A 26,747-nucleotide genomic window follows, 5' to 3' on the forward strand; every position below is an offset into this window, starting at 1 on the left:
TTCAGCTTCCTTTGCTGTTCACTGATGCCTTCCCGAAGATGTATGGGTAAACCGAGGCACGAGCATGGGCTTCTCCCCCTCCTCTCTGATTACTAGCCGCTAAACAGACTTGGCTTTCTTAAGTTTCATGTGTGCATGTGTGGTGTGGAACCGAGCCTTTACTTAGGAGTGGTGAACCTTTGGCCTGCTGGACATTGTTGGACTCCATCTCCCATCAGCCCTTGCAGGCATAGCTGAGTGATGAAGGGCAATGGGAATTGTAGTTCACTGACATCTGAAGGGCCAAAGTTCCCCTGTTTGCCTAAGGTTACTGGATTGATGGTGTTATTGCCTTATGTCAGGACTGCTCTCTAATTGAACTGACCTCCTTCCATTCCCTGGTTTTTAAAAGTCCTTGCCTTATTCTCAGGTTCGAGCAGATGGTCCTAGAGCTCTGCACTGGAACCCTTTGTGGCTACACTATTTAGGTGCTCAGAGCACAGAAATTTATTACACCAACCCTGAAAGGCATTCTGATATTAACCTGTCCATTTTACATGAGACTTCCAGGTATTGGTCACCTAGAAGCTGCCATGGGTCTTACCTTTGCCTGCATTATTGTATCTTTCCCAAGGATTGGGAGCACTTGTGGAGCCCTGCAGATGTTGCTGGACCACAACGCTCCATCACCCTCTCTGACTACTGGTCATGCTGGCTGCTGGGAGTTGGAATCCCACAGCATTGGGAGGACCACATGCTCTCCCCCATCTGTGATCCAACAATAGCTTGCAGAGGATCTCTCAAGTCTCTTAAATAAGTCTCCCACTGCTCCCTGGGGTTTCTTAGAGATTAAACCTGTGGCCATCTGGTGGTAAAACATTCTCTCCCAGAACCATGAGTCATTCCTTTTGTACCAGTCGTGGTAGAGAAGTTCTCATTTTAACTCACGTTTTGTTCACACCAGGGTTGGGAAACCAGTAGTCCTTCCAGATGATGTTCTGGAAGGTGTACAGAGAGCGCAGAGCCAATGACCTCTTCTAGATCCTGTCTGGCCGCAGGGACCCCGTCTTTGATTTAGGTCAATGGTTTTCACCCACTCGTTGTACCTATGCAGTATTTAATGTCTGCCTCAAGAGTCCTCTTTTGATGTCTGAACATTTGTGGCATTCATTCTATATTTGGAGGGGAGGGCGACATCTTTGTCAGCCTTTGGGCCAAATGCCCCAGGTGGGCAGGGCCAGAGGCAAGAGTGGGCAGAGCAAGTTCCTACACACCCTCGCAGGCCCTTGTCTGCATTCCATCCAGTCAAGCCAGGTAGGAAGCCGGGTTGGTGAGAGGGTGTGGCCTGAAGAGAGGAGGTGTGGCTAGGGAGGAGGTGTGGCCTGAGGAGAGGCCTGGTGGGTTGCATTTGGCCCCTAGGTCTGGGGTCTCCAACCCCTGTTCAAAATACAGTTCATTTTTATTTATTTTTAATGTGTGGGTAAGAGAAGGTGGTTTGTTCTGTTCTGCCTCCGTCCTGTAACAAAGCGGCAATTCTGCAGCTCCTTGATGCACAGACTTGGTGTGAAGTGCAAGATCAAGGCTGCCAGTGCGGGTGACACATCTTCTCCAAATAGCTTTCGCAACCTCGCTGCATGTTTGTTTGAAGCAGCCACCCTCCTCCTCCTCTGCTTGAGCAACACTCCTCCATGCTTTTAAGCACTAGAGCTCTAAGCCTGCTGGTATCGGCTGATGTCCATGCTTTTCATTTTGTCAAGCTTGCTGGATTATTACACAACTCTCCTTGCCATGGCTAGTGTCCTCACAGCCTCTGGCAAGCATAAGCAGCTCTCGCTTTTCAACCTGGGAGCCAGAAGGTGGCCGTGTGTCGACCCTGCGGTTGTGCTGTGTTTCCAGAGGTGCTTGGAATGAGGCTGTGGCAAGTCACCTCTTACTTCCAGTTTTAGTGCTAGAGAAAAGAGCAAAGAGGTTGCTGTCCTTGCACTGAATTTCAGAGATGGAGTACGAAGTTGGGGTCAAGACTCCCCACCTGCCTTGAGGAAGGTGTTTCTGTGTGCTGCTAGTCAGCCAGGTGTCCCCCATCCTATATTTGTGCATCTGGTTTTTCCTGCCTAAGTGCAGAACCTTAACATTTGTCCCTGTTGAAATTACCATATTTTTTGCTCTATAAGACTCACTTTTTCCCTCCTAAAAAGTAAGGGGAAATGTGTGTGCGTCTTATGGAGCGAATGCAGTCTGTGTATCTATCCCAGAAGCCAGAACAGCAAGAGGGATTGCTGCTTTCACTGCGCAGCGATCCCTCTTCCTGTTCTGGCTTCTGAGATTCAGAATATATTTTTTTTCTTGTTTTCCTCCTCCAAAAACTAGGTGCGTCTTGTGGTCTGGTGCGTCTTATAGAGCGAAAAATATGGTAATTTTGTTTGTTTGGGTCCAGTTCTCCAATCTGTTAAGGTCATTTTGAATTTTGATCCTGTCTTCTGCAGCATTAGCTGTCCTTCCCAGTCTGGTGTTATCTGGAAATTTGATGAGCACCCCCTCAATTCCTTCATCCAAGTCATTTATAAAGATGTTAAGCAACAACAGGCCCAGGACAGAACCCTGCAGCACCCCACTTGCCACTTCTTTCCATTAACGAGTACTCAGCCTGTCAACCAGCTACAAATCCCCTTAATAGTTACAGTCATACCGTGGATCTCAAATTTAAAACTGTTCAAGAACCAAGACACTGTTTCCGATTGGCTGTAGGAGCTTCCTGCACTCAATCGGAAGCCGCACCGGACATTTGGCTTCCCAAAACTGAAACACCCACTTCCGGTTTTCGATCTTTCAGGAGCCGAAATGTACGGGTCCCAAGGCATTCAGCATCCAGGGTACGACTGTACTTAGTTCAACCCACATTTTATCAGCTTCCTCATGAGAATATCATGGGAGACTTCGTCAAAAGTCTTAATGAAATCAAGATACACTATGCCCACAGCATTTCTCCGTTCCACTAAGTTTGTAATTTCATCAAAAAGATAAATCGGATTGGTCTGGCATGACTTATTTTTGAGAAACCCATGCTGGGTCTTAGTAATCACAGCATCCTTTTCTAAATGCTCACAGACAGACTGTTGAATTATCTGTTCCAGGACCTTCCCTGGTATCAGTGTCAAGCTCACTGGTTGGTAGTTATCTGGGTCTTCCTCCTCCCCCCCTTGTGAAGATGGGGACAACATTTACCTGCCTCCAGTCTGTCGGGACCTCACCTGTTCTCCAAGAATTCTCAAAGATAATAGAGTTTCTGAAATTACATCCACGAGCTCCTTTAGTATCCTTGGATGCAGCTTATCAGGCCCTGAAGATTTGAATTCATTTAAAGTAGCCTGGTGTTCCCTTACTACCTCTTTTCCTATCTTGGGCTGCAGCTCCCTCCTTACACAATTTGTTCTGTTATCACCAGGTTGAGCATCGCTTTCCTTTTGGGTGAAGGCAGAGGCAAAGTAGGTGTTGAGTATTTGTCACCCAATAGTATTTCTCTGTGTTCCCCACGCAGAGGACCTACCACTTGCTTGTTCTTTCTCTTACTTCGGACATAGCTGAAGAAACCTTTTTTATTCTTTTTAACCTCTCTTGCAAGCCTAAACTCATTCTGAGCTTTAGCCAGCCTGACTTTTCCCCCTGCAACTTTTGGCTACTTGTGTATACTCCTCCTTTGCAATTTTCCCTTTCTTCCATTTCTTATACATGCCCTTCATAACTGTCAGCTCGTCTGTGAGCTCCTTATGCAGCCACACCGGTTTTCTTAGACGCCTCCCATTTTTCTTTCCTGTTGGTATTGTTTGCATTTCGGCCTTCAATATTACTTGTTTTATAAACTCCCATCCTTCTTGGACTCCCTTTTCATTGAGTATTTCTGACCACGGGATCACACCCAGTAACTTCTTCAGCTTTTTGAAATTGGCCTCCTTAAAGTCCAGAGTGCATGGTTTTCCCTTGCCTCTGTATCCTGAAACCCAGGAGAACATGATCACTTCCTTCTAGGTTTCCCAGCACTTCTACTTCATCAATCACTTCCTCCCTATTGGTGAGGACCAGGTCCAAGATAGATGGTCCCCTTGTTGGTTCTTCTACTTTCTGGGAGATGAAATTGGAAGAATTTGTCAGACCTTGCACTCTGGCAGAGTTTGAGTCCCAACAAATATCGGGGAAGTTGAAGTCCCCCATGATTACTATTTCTCTCCTTTGACTGTTTGGTAATCTTCATAGTAGGTTAGGTAAAGGGACCCCTGACCATTAGGTCCAGTCGTGACCGACTCTGGGGTTGCAGCGCTCATCTCGCTTTTTTGGCCGAGGGCGCCGACGTACAGCTTCCGGGTCATGTGGCCAGCATGACTAAGCCGCTTCTGGCGAACCAGAGCAGCGCACGGAAACGCCGTTTACCTTCCCGCCGGAGTGGTACCTATTTATCTACTTTCACTTTGACATGTTTTTGAACTGCTAGGTTGGCAAGAGCAGGGACCGAGCAACGGGAGCTCACCCCGTCGCAGGGATTCGAACCGCTGATCTTCTGATCGGCAAGCCCTAGGCTCTGTGGTTTAACCCACAGCGCCACCCGCATCCCTTTATCATAGTAGGCTAGCTTCTACTTAAACTATTTCAGTTAATATTTGTGTGCTCCAGGCCTTGCCTACATATGGTGGGTGAGGCCAGAAGCCTGTTCTCCTCCTCTCCGCCCCCCCCAGCCCCCAGTAAAAATGACATTTTTCAAACCTTGGGCAGAAGGCTCCATAAAGGCCCTTCTCCGAACACCAACAATCCTTCGTTACCGCAAGGGTGCCATAGGTAAAAGTGTTGGTTGATTGGACTGCCCTTCCATTCTGCTTTGTGAATACTAGTCACGCAACTGAGATGGGGTGACTGTTGCTTGCCCAAATAGAAAATAATTGGTTTTTTAAAAAAGGCTTTTTCACCCCACTGCCTTTTGTATACATTCCTGGGCGTCTTATTGTTATTTTCCATCGTTTAAGTTCTCCTGAAATGAACTGGGTATTTTGGAAAGAAGTCTTTTTCTTAGGATGCCTCCTTCATGAATAATCACTCTCTCCTCATAAATCCTTCTTCACTGGACCTGTTTATTGTATGATTCTTGTTAAGCAAAGAGGATATTACTGCACTGTATGAGAATGGAGTAGTCCAAGTTGACAACATGACTAATAATTTGTCATGTAAATAAATTTTAATCCTTCCTACTCTTTGGGGACGTGGGTGGCGCTGTGGGTAAAACCTCAGCGCCTAGGACTCGCCGATCGTATGGTCGGTGGTTCGAATGCCCGCGGCGGGGTGAGCGCCCGTCGTTCGGTCCCAGCTCCTGCCCACCTAGCAGTTCGAAAGCACCCCTAAGTGCAAGTAGATAAATAGGTACCGCTTTATAGCGGGAAGGTAAACGGCGTTTCCGTGTGCTGCACTGGTGCTGGCTCGCCAGAGCAGCATCGTCACGCTGGCCACGTGACCCAGAAGTGTCTCCGGACAGCGCTGGCCCCCGGCCTCTTAAGTGAGATGGGCGCACAACCCCAGAGTCGGACACGACTGGCCCCTACGGGCAGGGGTACCTTTACCTTATTCTTATGTTTCTGTGATTCTAAGGCTTTGCAAAAATTCCTGCTGTCATTTCCCTTTTCCACTAGGGGGTGCCTTTTTATTTTTTGCTTGAAAGTTCCTTAATATTTTTTTCAACTCCCTGTACACCCTAAACTAATGTCATCCAGCAGTTTCAGACTATGACTCCCACTAGCCTGTCTGTGTTCACAGGCCACTGAAAGACCAGGAGCCTGGGGGAGGTGAAAGGTGTGGTTTTTTTGCCCTCTGTGCCCTTCCTGAGGTCTTTTTTGAAGGCTTATGATTGGCCATGTTCGGACATGGGATACAGGACTAGATGGGCCTTCAGTCTCATCCAGCAGAGCTCTCCTTATGCTCTCCATGTCTCCTAGAGCCGAAACAACTGTGTGTATTCCAGAAGCAGGGAGCTATTTGGAGTTTGATTCTCAGGGATGAGCGACGAGCTCTGAGAGGTCACCTGGGGAAGTTCCCCCTCAGCATCCTTGAAGCCAAGAGAACCCACTTGGCTCATTCAAGCTCCCGGGCTGCTTCCAGGCAGCAGGGAGCAAGCTGGACTCTTAGGAGCGCCCTTCTCCTGAACCCTCGACAGATTGTCTCCTTGCCGTTCATGCCAGCCTCCCGCTTGCCGAAATCTCGACACGCGTCTCTGCATGACGGAGCATGCTTGGCAACCCAGCAGGCTGATGATTCACCCTTTTTCTTGGGAGCACAGGATGTGCAGGGAGGGAAGAGTGTTCAAGAGTGTGATTGAACCTCTGAGCGCATATACCGGAACCTGTCTCAGGCCGCCTTCCAAGGAGAGAGTGCTGGCAGCAAGCTGAACGCAGCTGCGTTCATTGGCTGCCTGTGACCAGGGTGGGCGGGCCTGCCCGGTAAAATTGGCGGCTACTGAGTGGTAGGGTAAAAGTTATGCAGGTCTTATGGGTGGTGGCTGTGAGAATGCAGGGCAAGGCCTGGCGAAGTCACGTTGAGTCGAGTTAGGAGCTGTGAGGCAGGTGTGTGCGAAGTTGCAGCGTGTTTTCCACCCTAAAACCCATTGGCTGTCTGCACAGAGAAAAGCTACGTTCTGTGACTTGTATAAATTATGCAAATCAAGGTTGCGCATGAGAGATAAACATATATTTATCTCCTACGTTGCATCATTCAAAAAGAAAAAAATAATAATTCTAAACATGGGCTATAGAAAGCCTACTCAGCCACCCATATTGCTGATTTTCAGCCGGGCAGTGTTCCTGCATGTGTTGAAGCATATCTTTGCAACGATGAAGTCTAGGAACGTGCTTTAAAAAGCCCAACAGCTTCTTGGGAACTGAATTCTGTGCTTATATGCCACAGGGTTTCTTCATTCATGTGGGGTTTCAGTGCGCGCTACACAGCTGCCTCATTCCACATGTGTATTGTGAAAACACTGGGAAAGGTGGGCAGAAACTATAATTTTGAGCCTGACCCCGGGGAAGCCCTTTCTCCACTTTCCTACCCCCAAAATTCATCTTGAGGAAGAAGGTGGTCCTACACCTACTCTTAGGGAAGTCAACAACTTACATTGGGTACCCTGGTATTTTGTATTATTTATTTGCATTGTTAGAAAGCTATTAACCTACTCCTGTGGGAAACAAATGATCATTTTCGTCATCAAAGGACCTACGATGCAAATCAGAATATAATAAATACAATATCAAGTCAGGTAGAAATGCAACATCAGCTCCAGTGTTGTGTTCGCTTAATTTCGGGGTGATCTGCCTGAGACTGCCTGCTTAATATTTGATGGTACCTGGTCTCTCCCGCTGCCGCAACCGTGTTCCACCCAGAACTACCTTAGGCCCTGGGGTGGCTACCTGGCAGCCAGGATACCTGTCCCCTGGTAGGGCTGCCATCAATGTTGTTTTCATGTTGGAAGAAGCAGACTCTGGATTGCTGCATTCTCTTCTGGATAGTGTCATACATCTTTCTGTGCCCGAGGACGTGTGCTCCATAATTGCAAAGCCCTTATGAAGCAGACTTCTCTCTCCTTCTCACCTCACCCATAAAGCAGGGGTGGGTGGCTAACCAGCTGTCCCCCAGATTTTGTTGTAGTACAGCTCCCAGCACCCACCCTCCCTGTTGGTCAGCCGAGAAGGATCAGGTCAGATCCTTGAAGCTTGAATTTGTTGTATTCTGAATTGTTTCGTTTGACGTTTTCATGTGTTGTTTGTTTATTACATTGATATACCGCCCTTCCTCGTAAGATCTCGGCGCAGTTCACAGAATGGAATAGAAGATAAAACACAAGTAGATAATTAAACCAAAACAACAAAACCACAATCCCACCCTCTTCCCACAGTCGCATTTAAAAGGCTGTAGAATCTGAATCACCCCAAGCCCCTGGTTGAAGAGGGACATTTTTGCCTGGCGCCTAAAAATAAACAAGGTGCTGGGTGAACCTCCCTGGGGAGGGCATTCCCCAGGCAGGGAGCCACTACAAAAAAGGCCTGTTCTTGTTTTGCCACTCTCCAGTCCTCACGAGGAGGCACACGAAGAATGGCCTCAGGTGAGCAGCGCAGAATCTGGGATGGTTTATATGTAAACCACTTTGAGATTTGTTCTTTAAAATATAGAAATCATCATCTATCATCACCATCATCATAACAGTAATCGTAACAAAAATAAAATAATTTATTATTATTATTATTATTATTATTATTATTATTATTATTATTATTATTATTTCCGGGATGGGAATGGTGCCTAGACAGTCCATTGTGGCAACCGCAACCCATGTTTAAGGTGCCATTAGGTGATTAGCTTATATATCTGAGTTTCTATCACTAAGCTTGCCGAGCTTGGGCCAGATGGATTCACAGTGAGCTTGGTTGTGTGTGGAAAAGCACTTAAGCTGTTGGCATCTGGCTGAGTCATATCTCTGTTGTGCGTGTCCCTCAGTTTACACAAGATTTGAGGAATTTGAAGAATCCGGTTGAGCCTGAGTCCGGTATTGATGCTCCTTGATGCTTTGGGCAACAGAGTTAGACTGGGGTGACATTGTGATAAGCCAGTTGTTGACCTCACAACTACGTATTGGCTAAATATATTCTTTAGCTGTGATTCTTGCATTGCAGGGAGTTGGACTAGATGGCCCTTGGGGTCCCTTCCAACGCTACAATTCTGTACATTTATAGTTACAGTGTTGTTCTCCCTGGACATTTCCATATTTCATTCCTATCCTGCCTGCTCTCCATGGAGCCCAGGGTCCCATTTTCTTTCTCACTCCCCCCAAAAAGACCCCATTGTTGGAATATCCCTGTGATGGAAATAACTGAGGGAGCCAGTGTGGTGTAATTGTTAGTATCGGACTAGGACCAGGGACACCAGGGATTGAATCCCCAGCTCACTCATTCTCGGGTCTAATCTACCTCACAGGGTTGTTGTGGAGACGAATGAGGAGGGGGGAAAGCAGGTCAACCACCAAAGATGCATGGAGAAACAGTTGAGATATACACGGAATAAGCAAGCTAGCTGACAAATTTGTGGCGCGTTAGGCCATCAATGGCTCCTAGCTGTGATGGCTGTATGCTATCTCTGCGATCCTCAGCAGGATGCCCCGAGTTCCAGTTTCTAGAAATGGCCAGCAGGGAGAGGTGCTACTGAGCTTAGATCCTGCTTGTGGGCTTCTCATAGAGCAGAACAGGGTGCTGGGCTAGATGCCCTCCCCCCACCCCCCGTGGCCTGATCCAGTTGCAGCGTTCTCCACCTGGCGAGGTTTATGGCTGGGCAGAGTTTTCCTTGAGCAGTTAGGAGGATTGTTTCATAGCGGAGCTCCTCACGTCTTCCTTTTCTTTCTTCCAGGGACACCCGGGACAGCAACACTTAAAAAAACTCTCGAGGTAAGTTGCGATTGTGGGGGGAGGACAACGCAAGAAGCAAAACAACTGCATTCAGAGGATTGCAGGTGTGGGCTCTGAAAGCTCCGCGTTCTTAGAATCAGTTTGCTAACCGTCAGTCGGTCAACACCAGTTTTCTATATGGGTGCCTGTGTGCAGGAAATGAATGTTCGGTGCACAGAACATCCTGCCCCCAAATAAGCAGGCATTTTAGGCCAGGGATTCCGAATATTGACTTGGTTTGATGTATTCGTGTATCAGCCTTCATATACCGTATTTTTCGCTCTATAAGACGCACCAGACCATAAGACGCACCTAGTTTTTGGAGGGGGAAAACAAGAAAAAAAATATTCTGAATCTCAGAAGCCAGAACAACAAGAGGGATCGCTGCGCAACGAAAGCAGCAATCCCTCTTGCTGTTCTGGCTTCAGCGATAGCTGCACAGCCTGCATTCGCTCCATAAGACGCACACACATTTCCCCTTACTTTTTAGGTGGGAAAAAGTGAGTCTTATAGAGCAAAAAATACGGTAAATACAGAGTGGGAGCCCAGTCTTTGCCCTTAGGGATATATTTGTGTGCATTTTCCTGGGGAAAGACACAGTTGTGCGAGATACAGGTAGGTAGCTGTGTTGGTCCGCTGTAGTCGAAACAAAATAAAAAAATTCCTTCCAGTAGCACCTTAGAGACCAACTAAGTTTTTTATTGGTATGAGCTTTCGTGTGCATGAAACCCATCCATGCTCTCTTCCTGACAGGTTGGGGCTCCCTCCGGCTTTATAACAGCTCTCCAGAGCAGTAAAACATCAGATGCTGAGCACACACCTTTCACATCAGACTTGTCTCCTCTCCCCTCTGTGTCTCCTTGCTCTTGCAGCTAAACACATCCCTGCCTATGACCTCCACTCTCTCAGCTGTCCGAAGGCCCCCTGCTCCCTCAGTTTATTCATCATGCTGCCCCCTTACCCCTGGAAATGCCTCCCAGAACATTTGGGTGCTGCTGTGTATCTCCCCCCCCCCTTAAACTTAACATTTTATTGAAATTCTTTCACAGTCCCTAGTCTCTATGTCCTCCTGCAACTCAAGTACTAAATAGGTATAATTGTGTTTTTGCTATCACACTCCATTTATCCCTCCCACATGTGGAATTTTTAGATTCTACCTGCTCCTGTTCTGAAAAGAAAAGAAAAAAAGCACATTCCTCTCTTGTTTACCCCACCTTAATTTTCCTCCCTTTTCCCTTCTGTATCTGTTGTTATTACAGTCTTGCACTCCCTCCCAAAGTAGAGAGTGGTGAACACATCCGTAATATATTTTAAAATATCATAAAAGTTTTTTAAAAAGAAAGTTATAAAAACAGTGATCTCAGGGTTGTCAGCAGCAATATCTTTTCAAGCATCAAACGTTAAAAACATTAACATGAATGATTCTCAATTCCTCCTAAAAGTCAGTAGTAAGGGAGAAAAGAACAATTCATCAGGGAGGGCATTCGAAAGCAGAGAACCACCGCTGAGAAGCCCAGTCACGGGTCAGTGCCAACCAGGCAGTCCCCAGTGGCTGTACCACCATTAATAAATTGGAAGAGGAATAAGAGGAAAAAGAACTCCTGCCAGGGTACAATCGGTGTCTGGATTGTAAGCCAGTTGGGGCAGGGATCTGTCCTCTCTTTCTGTTATAAAGCCCCATCGCTTTATAAAGTGTATGGCTGCCTCTAGAACAGATGCTAGAACAGCCCCCTCCCCAAATCATGGAATTGTAGAGTTGGAAGGGACCACAAGGATCATCTAGTCCAACCCCCTGCAATGCAGGACTCTCTTGCCCCATGTGGGATTCGTACCCCCAACCCTGAGATTAAGAGTCCCATGCTCCTCCAACAGAGCTATGCCAAGTGTGCCAACTCCCGTTTCTCTTTCCCTCTGCTTATGCCATGGGTTGGCAACTAGCAAACCTATGGGCCAAATCAAGCCCCCTGAAGTTTTATCATTCGTTGTCAGCCAGGGATAGTGAGTCTTGAAACATACAGGATGATACTTGAAATCTCACTGAAGCCTGTATTTCACCTCCCCCCTTCTCTTTTCTTCTTTGCTTCCGATTCCAGTTGCCAGGTGCCTCTGGGCACTCCTCACAGACAATCAAGAAAGGCCACAGGGGTGTGGACTCCACCGGCGAAACCACGTACAAGAAGGTAAGTGCTCTTTCCCACCTCTCTGTGTCTCCGTCTCCCTCTCTCTTCCCTGGAGTGTGTGTTTGTGTGTGCATGTCCCTCCCTCCTCCTCCGCCCCTCCTCCCTCAGCAGATTCCGCCCAGCAGCCTCCAGCACCTGAGTCACCCGGCTGAGCATAAAAGGCTGGAGCAATCCAGGTAAACGTCAAAACTTTGCAAGCAGCGCTTGATGGTCACATGTCGGGAGATCCCAGGGGCTCAAAAGCCGAACCGTCCCACTGCGGCGTCACCGTCCCAGCACAGAGATTTCTCTTAAGCCTTAAGGTCCCCGACTTTCCCTCCCAGCCCCCCGCCCCCATTTCAGGAGTTTCTCAATTCCCCCTTGCTGTCGGGAGACAGCGCTGGCCAGCCAGCCTGGGATTTCTTGCTCCTTTTTGAACCAAACTATGGTGGACGCGTATCTCTCTTGCCGGCCTGCGGGCTGAACGTGGGACTCTTCGGGACCCAACGTAGTTTGACGTTGAACAGCTATGCTCCAGCTCGCTCTGACCCAGAGCCAATTCCCTGCACCTGGATGAAATGGAGGTTGACACGATCAGTCCGTTCCGACGCCTGTCTTTTTCTGTAAGTTGCGGCCTTCTGGGTGGGGATTGCCGATCTCTTCTGGAATTCAAAACATGTGCAAAAGACTCTGGCGACAGGGAAGGGAGGAACTCGCGAATTGTAGTAGAGAGGAGATACTCCTGTCATTTGGAGTCATCGCTAGCGCTCCCAACATGGATGAGCTGGAGAGGCCGTTCTTGATTCCCTCAAAATTTCAGAGTACTTCCTCCTGACATTTACTCGGAGGCTCTTGACTTCTGGCACTGAAGATCAGGCTGCAAATATTTATGTTCCTTTTTTCATTTGTGTGCTCTGGAATCTCACCAGGGCAGCTGTGCTCGAGAGAGAGATCCACTTCCTGTTTCCTTTTGATCTGTTGTTTTGCGCGTTTACCGGCACCCTCCTTCCCCCAAGGCGGTGGGGGTTGGCTGCTTCTTGTGTGGCGTTTGCTCTTCTAGCTCCAGTGGCACGCAAATATTGCAACCCCACACGCCTGTTTGTAAATCAAGGTAGGCACTGAAACTTGTAACCAAGAGCAGACGGCCTTTGGTGTGGATTTCCCCCCCTGGGGTCTCCTTCCGTCCTGCCACATATACCCATCTCCCTAGCTCAGGCTCCTAGTATCAGTCTGTTTATTGGACAGGCATGGGCGATCAGAGCTTTGTGACACAGGCTGTTCCTGTTGCTCAGTTCTGCTTTGCAAAGTGCTTGATAGTACGGGCGGTTAGGTCATGCGGAGTCTTCCAGCGCCTCACAAGTCACTGCTGGTTCTGTTTCTTAGCCCAAAGGTACCTAGCGTGGTGCTGTCTGGATGCTGTGGTTTCAGACCGCAACTGCCATCGTCCCTGACCACTGATGACTCCAACCGCATTTGGAGGGCCCCATGCTGGCTACCCACGTCCAAGCCTTTACATATATTGGCTCAGGGATCCTTGATGACAACCCTCTAGAGTGGGTCCGGTTTGCTTTCCTTGTGTTTCAGATTTAGAGAGGCTGAAGTGGAGAGAGTAGGGTTTTAGCTGAGGGCATCCGTGGCTGTGGAAAGGGCTGTAGCTTAGTGGGTGGAGCATCTGCTTTGCATGCCGAAGGTCCTAGCTTAGCATCTCCAGGCAGGGCTGGGAAAGACACCTTGCCTGAAACCACGAAGAGTTGCTGCTAGTCATTGCAGACATTACTGAGCTAGATGGACAAGGGACTTGATATAAGGCAAATTCCTACTACAGTGGTACCTCGGGTTAAGTACTTAATTCATTCCGGAGGTCCGTTCTTAACCTGAAACTATTCTTAACCTGAAGCACCACTTTAGCTAATGGGGCCTCCTGCTGCAGCACCGCCGAAGCATGATTTCTGTTCTCATCCTGAAGCAAAGTTCTTAACACGAGGTACTATTTCTGGGTTAGCAGAGTCTGTAACCTGAAGCGTATGTAACCCGAGGTACCACTGTAAAACTACTGTAGTCCTTTGTTCAGAACCATGAGGACTAGGATCTTATTTTTAGGTGGAGCATCTGCAGAAGGTCCCAGGTTCAGTCCCCGGTGGCATTTGCAGGCAGGGCTGGGGAAGACTCCTTTCCTGCAACCCTGGAGAGCTGCTTCCTATCAGCGGAGACAGTACTGAGCTAAATGGACCAAGGACCCTACTGGGTATAAGGCCGCTTCTTATGTTCCTGTTTTACCTCTTTATTTTTATTTATATCTCACCATCTACGTGCATGGAACTTTTTCCACACTGTACAAATAAACAGTCTATAATCCAGTGGTATGCCATTATTCCAGCTGCACGTGCTTGCACTTGGCTAAAGTGGATTGTGGGGGTTAAGAGGTTGCGGCAGAGGCTTTGCAGAAAGGGTGGGCTTTGAGGAGGCGTCTGAAGGTAGCGTCACACAGGTACTTCTAAAGGCAGTTCCACACACTTTTGAACTAGCTGGGGGAGGACTTCTGACTCTGCACGGTTAGGCACAATCTCAGCTTGACACCCTTCCTCTGATCCATAAGAAACGCAAGCAGTTTCCTCTCTGGCTTCTGAAGGTTCCACTGTTGAGCCTGTCTCCCTAAGAGTTAGAAATTCGGTGGTGGCGATGGTGGTTGTTTTAAAAAGCCTTCAGGTTCTCTAGACTTGGGTTTCTGCAGCACACAGTGCTAGATTCTACTCTGGTGTGGTTCAGTAGCAAAAGCTACTGAGCTTCTTGTTATCTTTTCTCCTCTTCCCCCCCCCCCCCCCGGTGCCGGCCTCCCCCCAAAAAAAATCCTCCAGCAAGGAACAGGACTGGTAAGCAGTCCTAACCTTACAATTATCCCTGTGTTGATGAGTCTCCAAGGTGGAGCTGCCTCCACCTTGGATCTTTATCTCAGCAGATTAAAGAGTGAAGCTGAAGCTTTTTTGTCTGACATTGGAGACGAATGATGGCTGTCGAAGGCAGGTCACAGGGTTTCCTTTCATCCTGGGGTTGGGACAGGCGGAAAAACCCCAGCACCAATTTGGCTGGGATCTTCGAAATCTGATCTTGCCTCTTAGGGAGTTTGCATTGGGATGGGAAGGCGGAAAGGAACAAGGAGCAGGGGATTTCCCCACGAGCAGCTTGTACTGTTGCTAGGAGCCCTGCAAGGAAACTTACACTCTCAAGAACCGTCAGCACCAGCCTTGCCAATAGGCCCACTTTCCTGGTCTCCTGTGGCGAGCAGAAATCTCCCCTCAGCACCCAGCCTGGAAAACCTCCCCCTCGTTTTCATTTTCTTTTAAGGTGACAAATGTCTAACCTGGGTACAGTAGGAGTTTGAAAAGGTTTCCAGCCAAGGCAAGAAGTTTTGCCTCCTTCCAACCCCACCTAAAGCAGCACCACTTTTTCCTTGAGTCTTGTCTTGTAGTGGCGCTGCCTGATGACATCATGGGCCTGTTGTTGGTGGGGGGGAGCAAATTGAGCTGCCCTGATGGGCCCCGCGCTCTGCATACCTGCTCTGTATGGGGAAGTGAAACCCCCACCAGAGCAGGATGAACCTATTTTCCCAGACCCAGGAACCACCCACAGTTTCTATGTCTTGTCAAGATTCAGTTTTGGTTTATCAGCCTTCCTTCAGCTGTTGCAGAGTCCAAAAATGCCTGTCTGCAGGTACAATCGGATACTATGTTCTGCCTCCACTGTCAGGGGGCAGGGGGCCTCGAAATGGCAGCTGCTGGGAATTGCAAGTGGGGGAATGCTGCTTTTGTGCTCAGGTTTTTGTGCTGCTTTGGGGGCATCCACTTGGCCCCTGTGAGATCAGGAGGCTGAGCTAGACAAGCCTTCAGCCTGACCCAATGGGGCTCTTCTGAGCCCTACGCAAGGCATAGCGAAACAGGGGAATTCACTATGTTCTGCTTCTACTCGGAGGCAGCAATATGCCTCTGAATGCCTGTTGCTGTGAACCACAAGAGGAGAGAGTTGCTGTTGCGCTCGGGAACAGCTTACTGACTTTCCATCAGGGCATCTGGTTGGCCACTTCAAGAACCGGCTGTTGGGCTCCCTTTGGCCCGATTCAGGTGCAGGGCCTTTCTTGGGTTCTTCTGCATTCATGAAGGATAGCAAACTCTTGCCAGCACCCCCAATAGCTAAGTGGAACCTCTGTGTACCAAGGCTGGATGCTAAGGGCAAAAGGGAGGTGATTTTTCTCCTTTGCGGCTGGCTTGTGTGTTTCCCAGAGGCGCACAGCCTGGCTGGTGTTAGAAATTGCCAGACGAGACGGAACTTGAATCCAGTGAGGCCGTTGTCGGGGTGCGTCCTTCCATCACATTCTCAGACAGGCCCGATAGAAAACAATGAATAATATGGGGCACCACGCAGCAGGCTTGCCTGGGCGCACCCATTCCCCCAGACAACCATGTGTTTTGAATAGAGCTGGTGCTTCATTTTTCTCCTCGGTCCTGCAACATACACAGATTTGTCTTGTTTCTCCCTTTTGTGAATTCCTCTGTTTCACAGCATTCAAAACTGGCTGTTGATTTGTGGTGTTCCACCATTTCACTGTCCCCATCAACGTTCTGCATGCCTCTAACTTAAGACAGGCGTGGGGAGGAACCTTTGGCCCCCGGGTGTTGCTGAACTCCCCTCATGATCCCTCACCACTGACCCTACTCGCTGGGACTGATGGGAGCTGCAGTTAAGCAACACACTGACTTAAGGGTTGTTCTTGGTTACAGCCCATAGTCAGTGAGGGGCGAGTTTAGCTATGAGCCTTGATTCAGACAAACTTCACCCCAAGAAAGATAATCTGAAGTCTGCTTAGTATCTCCCATGTTCTGTCTTAAATCTCTCATCAACGACAGGCTTTGGGACTGTTCAGCATTTTCTTTCTATCCCGTCTCCTGCCTTTTGCTTAACGTTCTGCCTGAAGAAGAATTTTGACAACTCGAAAGCTTGCTCACAATTGTTAGTCCATCCAAATGAAGTGGCGTTTCCTCTAATAGACCAGCACAGCTACCTATATCTTTCCTAGCAAATTGCTAGCCAAGAGCTGTCAATTACCTTCTCAAGGGCCTTTTCTTCCACTCCCTGCCCCCTTTTCATCTTTCCTCCTTGTTGGTTTGTTTTTATGTGTGTAAGCCTAATGCCGGGACACCACCACCCTCTCCTTCTCTTGTTAAATATTTGCGAGCCACAGTTGGAGGCGATAATTGTCCAAAAAGCAGATAAAAGTATAGTACGTAAGCGCTTCTTGCAGACGGAGACGCCTGGAGCCATTTGGAAGATAAGCGGTGATCTGATCTGGGCCTGGCAGTAGCAGATATATATTTACTTGGATTTTGTCTTAAATGCAGCAGCTTTTATGTTTTTTGTGGGGGGATGGGACGGGGACGGTTTGCGTCATGAGGTTCCAGCAGGGTTCCCAAGGCAGATTTATTTTATTTTATATCAAAAGGATGTGTATATTGCTTTTTCTTTTAAGGAAAGCCAAAACGCAGCCATAAAATCTCAATTAAAATACCAGAATGAGCACCTTGAACTTGGCTTAGTAGCTAACTGGCACAGTTCTTTTCAGCATCAGTGTTCTGCATGCATTCTAAGAAGCTCCGCCGAGCAAAAGCCCGTTGCCGTGTTCTGCAGCGGCTGGGCTTCTTTTATTATTTTGCAGACTAAACTGCCTATTTAAAAATGCAACAGAAAGTCTTGTGGAACCTTGAAAGGCTGATGGATTTATCGCAGCAGAAGCGTCTGCAGGCTGTAGTTGAACTATGAAATTCACTCCCACAGGAGGAAGTGATTGCTTACAGCAGATGCTTTAAAAGAGGATTAGACAAATTCATGGAGGAGGAGAGGGCTATTGAGGGCTGCTAACTGGGATGGCTGTGTTCTTGAAAAACCTACATTGGCTCCCAGTACGTTTCCGAGCACAATTCAAAGTGTTGGTGCTGACCTTTAAAGCCCTAAACGGCCGCGGTCCAGTACACCTGAAGGAGCGTCTCCACCCCCATCGTTCTACCGGGACGCTGAGGTCCAGCTCCGAGGGCCTTCTGGCGGTTCCCTCACTGCGAGAGGCCAAGTTACAGGGAACCAGGCAGAGGGCCTTCTTGGTAGTGGCACCCGCCCTGCGGAACGCCCTCCCACCAGATGTCAAAGAGAACCACAACTACCAGACTTTTAGAAGACACCTGAAGGCAGCCCTCTTTAGGGAAGCTTTTAATGTTTGATGTATTACGGTATTTTAATATTTTGTTGGAAGCTGCCCAGAGTGGCTGGGGAAACCCAGCCAGATGGGTGGGGTATAAATGTTGTTGTTGTTGTTGTTGTTGTTGTTGTTGTTGTTGTTGTTGTTGTTGTTGTTGTTGTTGTTTTCCCACAGTTGGAGGCAGCAATCCTTCTGAATACCAGTTGCTGAAAACACAGCAGGGGAGAGGGCTCTTGTGCTCAGATTCTTCTTATGGGTTTCCCACAGGCATCTGGTCAGCCAGTGTGAGAACAGGATGCTGGACTAGATGGGCCATTGGCCTGATCCAGCAGGCTTTTATGTGTGTACCTCATCAGACATAGGTGTTTTCTTCAGTTGGTAGGTAGCTTAAACATCAGTATAGATGGGGAAGGGGAGATGGCAAACCGGTGGGTCACTTGACACTGAAATGTAAGCAGCACAGCTTGTAATAATTCACTAAGTGCACCTTGACAACAACAATACAGTTGTACCCCGGGTTAAGAACTTAATTCGTTCTAGAGGTCCGTTCTCAACCTGAAACTGTTCTTAACCTGTGACACCACTTTAGCTAATGGGGCCTCCCACTGCCGCAAAATTTCAGTTCTCATCCTGAAGCAAAGTTCTTAACCCGAGGTTCTATTTCTGGGTTAGCAGAGTCTGTAACCGGAAGCTTATGTAACCCGAGGTACCATTGTACTTGGTAAGGGTAGGATAGCTCCAGCGCAGTCTTTTCCAAGCTGGGCTCTCCAGATTGTTTAGACTGTAGCTGGCACAGCCACATCTTGTGGTCAACTCTAGTTCAGCAGTGTTGTGTGAAGTTCTCATAGGAATAAGACCGCTGAATCAGGCCAGTGACCCCCATCTAGTCCAGCATCCTGTTCTCACAGGAACTTTTTCTTCTTTCCATCTCTGGGCTAGTGGCATCTGTGCTGCTGTTGTCACATACATAAAGAGTCTTTTCTGTTCCTTTGGGATATCAATACCTATAATCCCTAATAAAAAGGTTTCTGTGTTTTTTACAAAAGTTATTTTAAACATGTATTTTCAGTTCGTTGTATATAATGTCCCAGAAAGCCTTTATTTCCTTACATGACCACTATATATGATAAAAGGTACAGTGGTACCTCGGTTTACAAACTTAATCCATTCTGGAAGTCTGTTCTTAAACCAAAACCGTTCTTAAAACAAGGCGCACTTTCCCTAATAAGGCCTGCCGCCACCGGTGCCCTTCCACCATTCAGATTCCGTTCTTGGACCGAAGTAAAGTTCTCAAACCGGGACACTACTTCTGGTTTTGCAGAGTTTGTAAACGGATTCGTTTGTAAACAGGAATGTTCTTAAACCGAGATACCACTGTACCTTCTTTTCCTCCACAGTTTAACTATCAACAGCCTTATCATCCGCAGTTCTCCCTTTCCCATTTTCCTACAGAGGAGTTTTCAACCTTAAAAAAAAAAAATGCTTTAATCAGCAGAGTTAGGGTAAAATTTGGAGTTCCCGAAAGTGTGGTGGAATGCTGATGTTCTTCGCTTGCGTCCAAAAGAACGTGCTTGGAAGTGTCTTGCAGAATCCCACAAAAGAGACAACTAATGCCAGTTCTCTTGTTTCCCCCTCCAGACAACTTCGTCGGCCCTCAAAGGTGCCATCCAGCTTGGGATCACCCACACGGTGGGGAGCCTGAGCACCAAGCCAGAACGAGATGTCCTCATGCAAGACTTCTACGTAGTGGAGAGCATCTTCTTCCCGGGGTAAGTGTTTCTACATTTTCCAGTTGTCCCCCTCTTGAGTGCAGGCCAGTGGCGTAGCGTGGGGGGTGCAGGGGGGGCCGGGCGCAACATCTGGGGGGGGGCGCTCGCACTCGCAGCTCTCTGCCCCTACCTGGCTCACTCTCTCTCACTGCAGTGCTGGCTGTGCGAATCCGATCCGAGCCGCCGGGGCGCCGCCCACTGTGGAGGGGAGGGTGCCAGGCGTGCGGTGCGGAGAGAGAGCGAGGGACTATCTGGGGGAGGGACAGTGCAGTGGGGGGGGGCGCGCAAATTACTTGCCTTGCCCCGGTTGCTGACAACCCACGCTACGCCACTGGTGCAGGCAGCAGGCGGGGCGTAGGAGAAGGGAGTCCAGCGACACTTTTTTAAAATGGCAAAACCCATAGAAATAAAACAGGCACCAGGCTGTGAGCCCTGGGAGAGTGTGTGGCTGTCACACAAAAACTCCCAGCTTCAACCTCCGGCATTTCCATCTCAGGGAGCAGGTTCCAGGACACACGTTGCTTGGCTCGAGACCCAGGAAACAGAGGATGCTACCTAATCCCGAGTCAGACCACTGGTCGGACTAGCTTAGTATTGTCCACACTGACTGGTAGCAGCTCTCCTGAGTAGCCGGCAGGTGACATCCCCAGCCGTACCTGGAGATGCCGGGGACTGAACTTGGGGAGCCACCAGTGATCTTACCACTGACTTTTCCTCTAAAAATAAAGTAAGATTCTAGTCCTCATGGTTTCGGATAAAGGAATGTTTTAAATAAGAAGCTGGTTGAGTCAGGCCATTGATCCATCTAACTCAGTGTAGTCTACACCGACTGGCAGCAACACTCCAGGGTTTCCCGAGGGGATTCCCCCTACCCCGCCGCAGATGCCATGGGGATTGAGGCAGGTACTCTACCACTCAACCACACCCCTTTCCATAAAATATGCCCCTTCCCTGAAAGTTGCTGGTAGTCAGGGTATTGGACACAGTGGGCCAATGGTCTGTCCCAGTATAAGACCTCAGCTGACTAGGTAGCTCAGAATTTGAGGCTGTGGACAAAATATTAAGGCACAGGGGCCTTGACCCTCCAAGGGAACTTGCAGTTATCCAGATGTTTTGGGCTTCCATCTCTCATTAGTTTATTTGCAGCATTTGAATATCACCCCATTTCATAGCATTTTCTGGGCTGCTTACAATCAATGCCTTTTAACAAATCCATTGGAACACAATATAAGAAACAAACCATTTTAAAAGGGGGGATTCAAAAATACAACAGAATAGAGCTACTTGCACCCTCAATGTTATAAACAGAATTAAACAAAAGGGGTCCCAGGCCCAGTGTGACCTATCATCAAAGATGATGGGCATTGGAGTCCAGGAGTGTCTGGGGGGATGCAAGTTTCCCACCCCACTGGAAGAAGAAGAGCCCCACTTTTGGGGGGGGGTCACCACTGTTTTTACTTTGTGGCGCACAGAGGCTAAGGGACACCGTTTCTCCAGAGCTCAGCAGTCTTCAACAAAACTCTTGCAAGGAACCCTGATGGCCTGCCTGGAAAGTTTACTAGCGCTTCCACATGAATGACAGACTGGTGTCCCTGTGGCACATTCTTGGGGGCACATCTTTAGCTCACACAGGGGTGAAGGCAAGGCTCAGCGGGCCAGTGTGGGCCAACGGTGCTCCTTAGGGCTTCCCAGAACCCTCTGCTCTGTGTACCAGTTTCATAGCAGAGCCACAGATACAGACTCACTGATACGGAAAGTGACCGTGCAGGTAGAAGGTTTGAGAACTAGCCGCTTTTAGCAGATGGCGGCAACTCAGAAAGAGCGTGGTTCTCATTTGCCTCTGTCCTCTCAATCTCCAGGGAAGGCAGCAACCTCACTCCGGCCCATCACTACAACGATTTCCGCTTCAAAACCTACGCTCCTGTCGCCTTCCGCTATTTCCGTGAACTGTTTGGGATCCGGCCGGATGACTACCTGGTGAGTGGAGGCAGGTGCCCGATAGTTTTTTAAGAAGACTTCCCCATCTTCTCTCCAGACAGAGATGAGCTGTGACAGGGTGGAGTGGGTAGATTTCAGTCTGACTGCTGTACTTAAAACGGGCAGAACAGAGGTTCCTCTGGTGGGGTGAGCCAGATCAGCCTCTACACTTTGAGCGGCACTGATCAGGAACAAGCAACTCCCTGAGCGTTGGGGGCTGGCTTGGAGGAAGAGCGCCACTGGGATGTCTTTCGGTTGCTTTTTGTTCTTGTGGGGCTGTAACTCAGCCTTGCGTGTAAAAACTCTCAGGTTTTAATCCCTAGCATCTCCAGGTGGGGCTGGGGATGCCCCTTGTCCGAAACTCTGGCATTGTGTCCAGAGAGGCAAGGCTAGAAGGAAGACTGGAGGAAGTTTAAAGACTATTTACAGAAACACTATAAGATAATGAATGTCTGATGACACCAGATTGAATCTAAAAGATTATTAGTATAAAAATTTAAAGAATAAGAAAGATTAATAAGTTTAAAGATACATGGAAATGTAACTATATTAAGACACTAAGATTATGATGAATCTAAAATATGACACAGGGAAGGAATTTACTGTCAGAATATAAGATCTGGAATACAGAGAGGGAAGGTCTGGGGAAGTCGCAGAAAGAAGTTAATGTAAAGAATATAAGGAGACAAATGATTGTTTTTAATATTTTTATTTCTTTTTTCTTTTTAATATTTTCGTCGTACGGTGTTTATATGTTGTTGTATTGTCTTTTTGTATTATTTGTTAATTTGTATTGTGTGTTTTTTCTGTTTATTGATTGTAAAATTTAATAAAATATTATTTTTAAAAAAAAAAACAGAGAGGCAAGGCTAGAAGCCTGTGAGAATGTCCTCCTCCATTTCTTCTGTTGCCTCCTCTTCCCGCAGTGCTCCCTTTGCAGTGAGCCCCTCATCGAGCTCTCCAACTCTGGAGCCAGCGGCTCCATCTTCTACGTCTCCAGCGACGACGAGTTCATCATCAAAACAGTTCAGCACAAAGAGGCAGAGTTCTTGCAGAAGCTGCTGCCGGGTTACTACATGGTGAGTCAGCTGGGAGGGGGAGAGCCAGGCGACTTGGGATGTGACAGAACAATCCGATGTTGTCTCCCTGGTTTTTTGTTTTTAAAGCAGCATACGATGAATGAGAGGTTTTATGAAATATAATGATGCTTAAACTGCTCTTCATTCTGGGAGGGGTGACGTTTTGGACCTACCCAGCTCTGAACTTGTTATTATCTTATTTCCCTTTGACTTTGCAATGAGAACTTTGGTTTTTTCCCCCCCTCCCTGACCCCGCTATTGCAGAACTTGAACCAGAACCCCCGGACTCTCCTCCCCAAGTTCTACGGCCTCTACTGTGTGCAGGCTGGCGGCAAGAACATCCGGATTGTGGTGATGAACAACCTGCTGCCCCGCTCAGTGCGCATGCACCAGAAGTACGACCTGAAAGGCTCCACCTACAAGCGCCGGGCTTCCCAGAAGGAGCGGGAGAAGGTCTTCCCCACCTACAAGGACCTGGATTTCATGCAGGACATTGCCGACGGCCTCTTCCTGGACGCTGACATGTACAGCGCCTTGTGCAAGACCCTGCAGAGAGACTGCTTGGTACGTGGGAGGAGGAAAGTTGTTTCCACCCGAGGCTCGGGGGTCACCAGGCAGCTTCTGCTCGCACACTGAGTTGCGGCAGCTGGGGCCTCTGAGCAGGTGTGGAGCTTGCAAATGTAAAGAGGAGTACTGTGGAACCTCAGTTTTCGAGTGTCTCGGGAGCTGAACGATTCAGAACCCGAACGCCGAAAACCCGGAAGTAATTGCTTCCGTTTTTGAACATGCCTTGGAAGTCGAATGGCTTCTGCTGCATGTTTTTCCATTTTTTCAATGGATTTTGCTGGCCGCCCCTTGATCCTCAGTTTTCAAATGTTTCAGAAGTTGAACGGTCTTCCAAAATGGATTATGTTCGAAAACTGTACTAAAAAAATGGCTAGGAACAAACAACATAGCACAGACTCCCCTTTGCTAGCTCAGGGGAAGGAAATTTGATGCTTGCTTAAATCAAGCTGGATTCTAGCTCCCACGGGGTGGGCCACAAGTTCTGCAGACCTCAATCTAGTTAGATCCTGGTTTTTAGAACATACCGGCGGCATTGTGACCTGTGTGCTTTTGATACTTCAGGTTTTGCAGAGCTTCAAAATCATGGACTACAGCTTGCTCGTGGCAGTCCACAACCTCGACCTGGCTCAGCGGGAGCGCGCCGTGGCGGATGGGGCGGCCGTGGCGGACACGCGGCGGCCAGCCCCCCAGAAGGCCCTGTACTCCACAGCGATGGAGGCCATCCAAGGGGAAGCCCGGCGAGGCGGCACCATTGAAACGGATGACCAGTAAGTCCCTGGCCGCTTTGGAACGGGGGTGAGAAGCAAGATCTGCGTCCCTTTGAGAAGAGCCTGGTTTTGTTGCCTGCACTGAATTATGCAGATGAAGGACATCTGCGTATTTATCTTTGTGCAACATTTCATGCAGATGGGAAAAGTGGGCTGTAGCTGTCCTAGAGAGCAGGTTGGAGCTCTAAATTTCATGGGGGCTTGTGGGGGTTGGCAGCACCTCAACAACTATCCTTTGAAATGGGGGCCCCAGAGAGATCACCTGCCAGAGTCTTCACTTTTCCTCCTGCATCTGTTATCTCCAAGGAAGCTGCCCTGTGCCAGATCAGTTACGTTTCAGAAGCAGGTCTCTGAAGCTAAATTGCTCTGAATTCCTAAGAGGTGCATGCAATCCTCATAAGATTTAGATCAGGGGTCTGCAACCCGTGGCTCTTTTACACCTTTGCCACGGCTCCGGGGCGGATACTAGCGAGGGGAGGAGGCGCATTGTGCGCCCTGACACTCCCCACTTTGGCGGGCGCTGTACTGGCTGTGACGTCGCATGGGGGCGGTGCGTGCGTTAGTCACGCACCGTCCCGACGTCACCTTCCCGCCCACCTGCTACATTGTAAAGGGCATGTACGCTGGTCACTGCATTGAAAGGGGGCATGTACGCTGGTCACTGTTTTGGAGGGGAGTGAAGAACGCACACACACACACACAAAAAGGTAACTTGTTAATTTAACGTTTATTTCTATGAGGAGGAGTAATTCTGAGGGGTCAAACAAAGAAATAATAAAAAAGTGACAAAAAAGTTATTTTTATAATGACAAGTTTTGCGGCTCCCAGTTTTTTTTCCCTTCGGAAACGGGTCCAAGCGGCTCTTTTTGTCTTAAAGGTTGCAGACCCCTGATTTAGATGCTTGGACTGATAATTCTAACCTATAGGAGCCATGGCCGGGGGGGGGGGCAGGCAGATGTTCGGGGGAGAGGTGCTAACCTCTGTCCTCTGTGTTGTCTTGTGAAGTCCAGGCCCTGGATCCCGTGAGCTGCTCCTTCCCCTCGGAGGCTCCTTAGATCAGCCGTTAAACCAGCCCAACTCAGTGCATTTCCAGCTGCTTTGGGGGTTTCCGGGAGTCGTTCATCTCAAATGACTGGAGGGAGCAGCAGGTTTGGGGAAGACCGTGTGACAGCTGAGCAGCGGTTACCTCGGCCTCAACCCTCACAAAGCCTTTTGTTCAAGAGCTTTCCAAATGCCTCTCCCCAAAACTGTTGACCTGGCTGTTCTCATGCTGCGAGCCAGTCCTTTCCCCGCTTTGTGTGTGGGCATTTGGCCAAGGGGCGAGCCAGGCCTAACTGTTGCCAATGGGCTCTGCGTGGGGCTGAACCACAGGGGTGGGAGCAGTGGGTGGAAATGCCTTTTGGCTGGGCTGGGGCACCTTCTGAGACTCGACTCTTTTTTTCTTTTTCTCTTGCCCAGAATGGGAGGGATCCCGGCCCGGAACGCCAAGGGAGAGAGGCTGCTTCTCTACGTGGGGATCATCGACGTGCTGCAATCTTACAGGTGAGGAGTCTCCAACTTGGTATCGTGATGGCTTTGCTCGGCTTCCACAGTTGCAGGCTTCTGAATACCAGTTGCTGGAAACCCCAAGAAGTGACTGTTGTGCTCGAATACTCCTTGTGGGTTTCCCACAGGCATCTTCTGGTCAGCCAGTGTGAGAACAGGATGCTGGACTAGATGGGCCATTGGCCTGATCCAGCAGGTCTCTTCTTATGTTCCTACCGCTTCGTCCAGCCATTGCCAACCTGGGGCCCTCCAGAGGTTGCTGGACTACATCTCCCATCATCCCTGACCAGCACAGATGGCAAAAGCTAGAGGCCAGATGCAGCCCTCTGGGCTTCTCTGCCCAGCCCTTAGGACTCGCCCACCAAAGGAACTCTTCCCCTTGAGAACTGTGATTGTGCCTCTCGCTTGGCTGGATGGGGAGAGGTGCCTTTGTGATGCTGGTGCCTTTCCAGCATCTGCATAGCTGGAATGTACAAAGACCGGCCCGTTGCCCCTCCTGCTCTGACCTCTGGCCCCGTCCACCACTGGCGTGTGTGCCCTCACCCCCCAAAGTCTTGCCACGCAGAAGAAAACAGCCCTTGGGTTGACAAATAGTTCCCCACCTCTGAGGTGGCTAACCTCTGGCTCTCCAGGTGTGGCTAGACTCCCAATTCCCATCTAGAAGTTAGAGGACCCCTCTGAAAGGGACAGGGCTTGGCCTTCCCTAAGGGCTGAGCTTTTCTGCTTTGGGATTTTATCTCAAGTCCAAGGAAAACTGCTGCCTTGCATTCCCCTAGATACAAAACTTACTGTGGCTGTGAGGCAATCAGTTCAGCAGGCCAAAGCATAACAGTTAAAGCCGTCAGAGGGGAACCCCAAGAGGTGCAGGGCTGCCTTCGCCGCCTAGGAAATGGCGACGGGCAAGCGATGAATCTCCTGCTCGCTGGAAGTAATTAAGACTGACGAAGCAGGCTGAGTGGGCAAGCCCTCGCAAATTAGGCTGCAGATCGGGTTGAGTTGTTGTGCCGAGGGAAGTGTACAGGAAGTGATAACATGGGCTGGGTGTCAGGCGAGAGGAAAGGGAGCAGGCGGTGGCTTGCTCTGGCCAGGAATTTTCTCAGCGTATTGCACGGTTAGCAAAGTGTTTCTGTGGCGTCAAGGCAACAAACCACACAGTGGTGAGCTGCAGCCAGTTAAACTTCAGAGTTGAGGGATGTGTACATGTGTTTG

At 48.9% G+C, this 26,747-nt stretch overlaps 1 protein-coding gene across 16 annotated transcripts in view; it reads left to right on the plus strand.

The window, feature by feature from the left end:
- Positions 1-26,747, plus strand: part of PIP5K1A (phosphatidylinositol-4-phosphate 5-kinase type 1 alpha) — a 171,129-nt gene that overhangs the window by 131,170 nt on the left and 13,212 nt on the right. For 12 of the 16 annotated variants that reach the window (XR_014505756.1, XR_014505757.1, XR_014505758.1 and 9 more), the window contains exons 2-9: positions 9,400-9,437; positions 11,531-11,617; positions 19,473-19,603; positions 21,463-21,580; positions 22,507-22,659; positions 22,924-23,223; positions 23,788-23,993; positions 25,452-25,535. Coding sequence is in view for 13 of the 16 variants with exons in the window: in XM_083416575.1 (XP_083272701.1) it covers positions 9,400-9,437; positions 11,531-11,617; positions 19,473-19,603; positions 21,463-21,580; positions 22,507-22,659; positions 22,924-23,223; positions 23,788-23,993; positions 25,452-25,535 (1,117 nt within the window). In the remaining 3 variants the exon portion in view is untranslated. Of the gene's footprint in view, positions 41-9,399; positions 9,438-11,530; positions 12,220-19,472; positions 19,604-21,462; positions 21,581-22,506; positions 22,660-22,923; positions 23,224-23,787; positions 23,994-25,451; positions 25,536-26,747 lie in introns of all 16 variants that reach the window. The other 4 variants (XM_083416566.1, XM_083416568.1, XM_083416567.1 and 1 more) reach the window with 2 other exon arrangements.

The sequence above is a fragment of the Podarcis tiliguerta genome, assembly GCF_965153285.1.
Source record: "Podarcis tiliguerta genome assembly, chromosome: 16".
Taxonomy (NCBI): domain Eukaryota; kingdom Metazoa; phylum Chordata; class Lepidosauria; order Squamata; family Lacertidae; genus Podarcis; species Podarcis tiliguerta.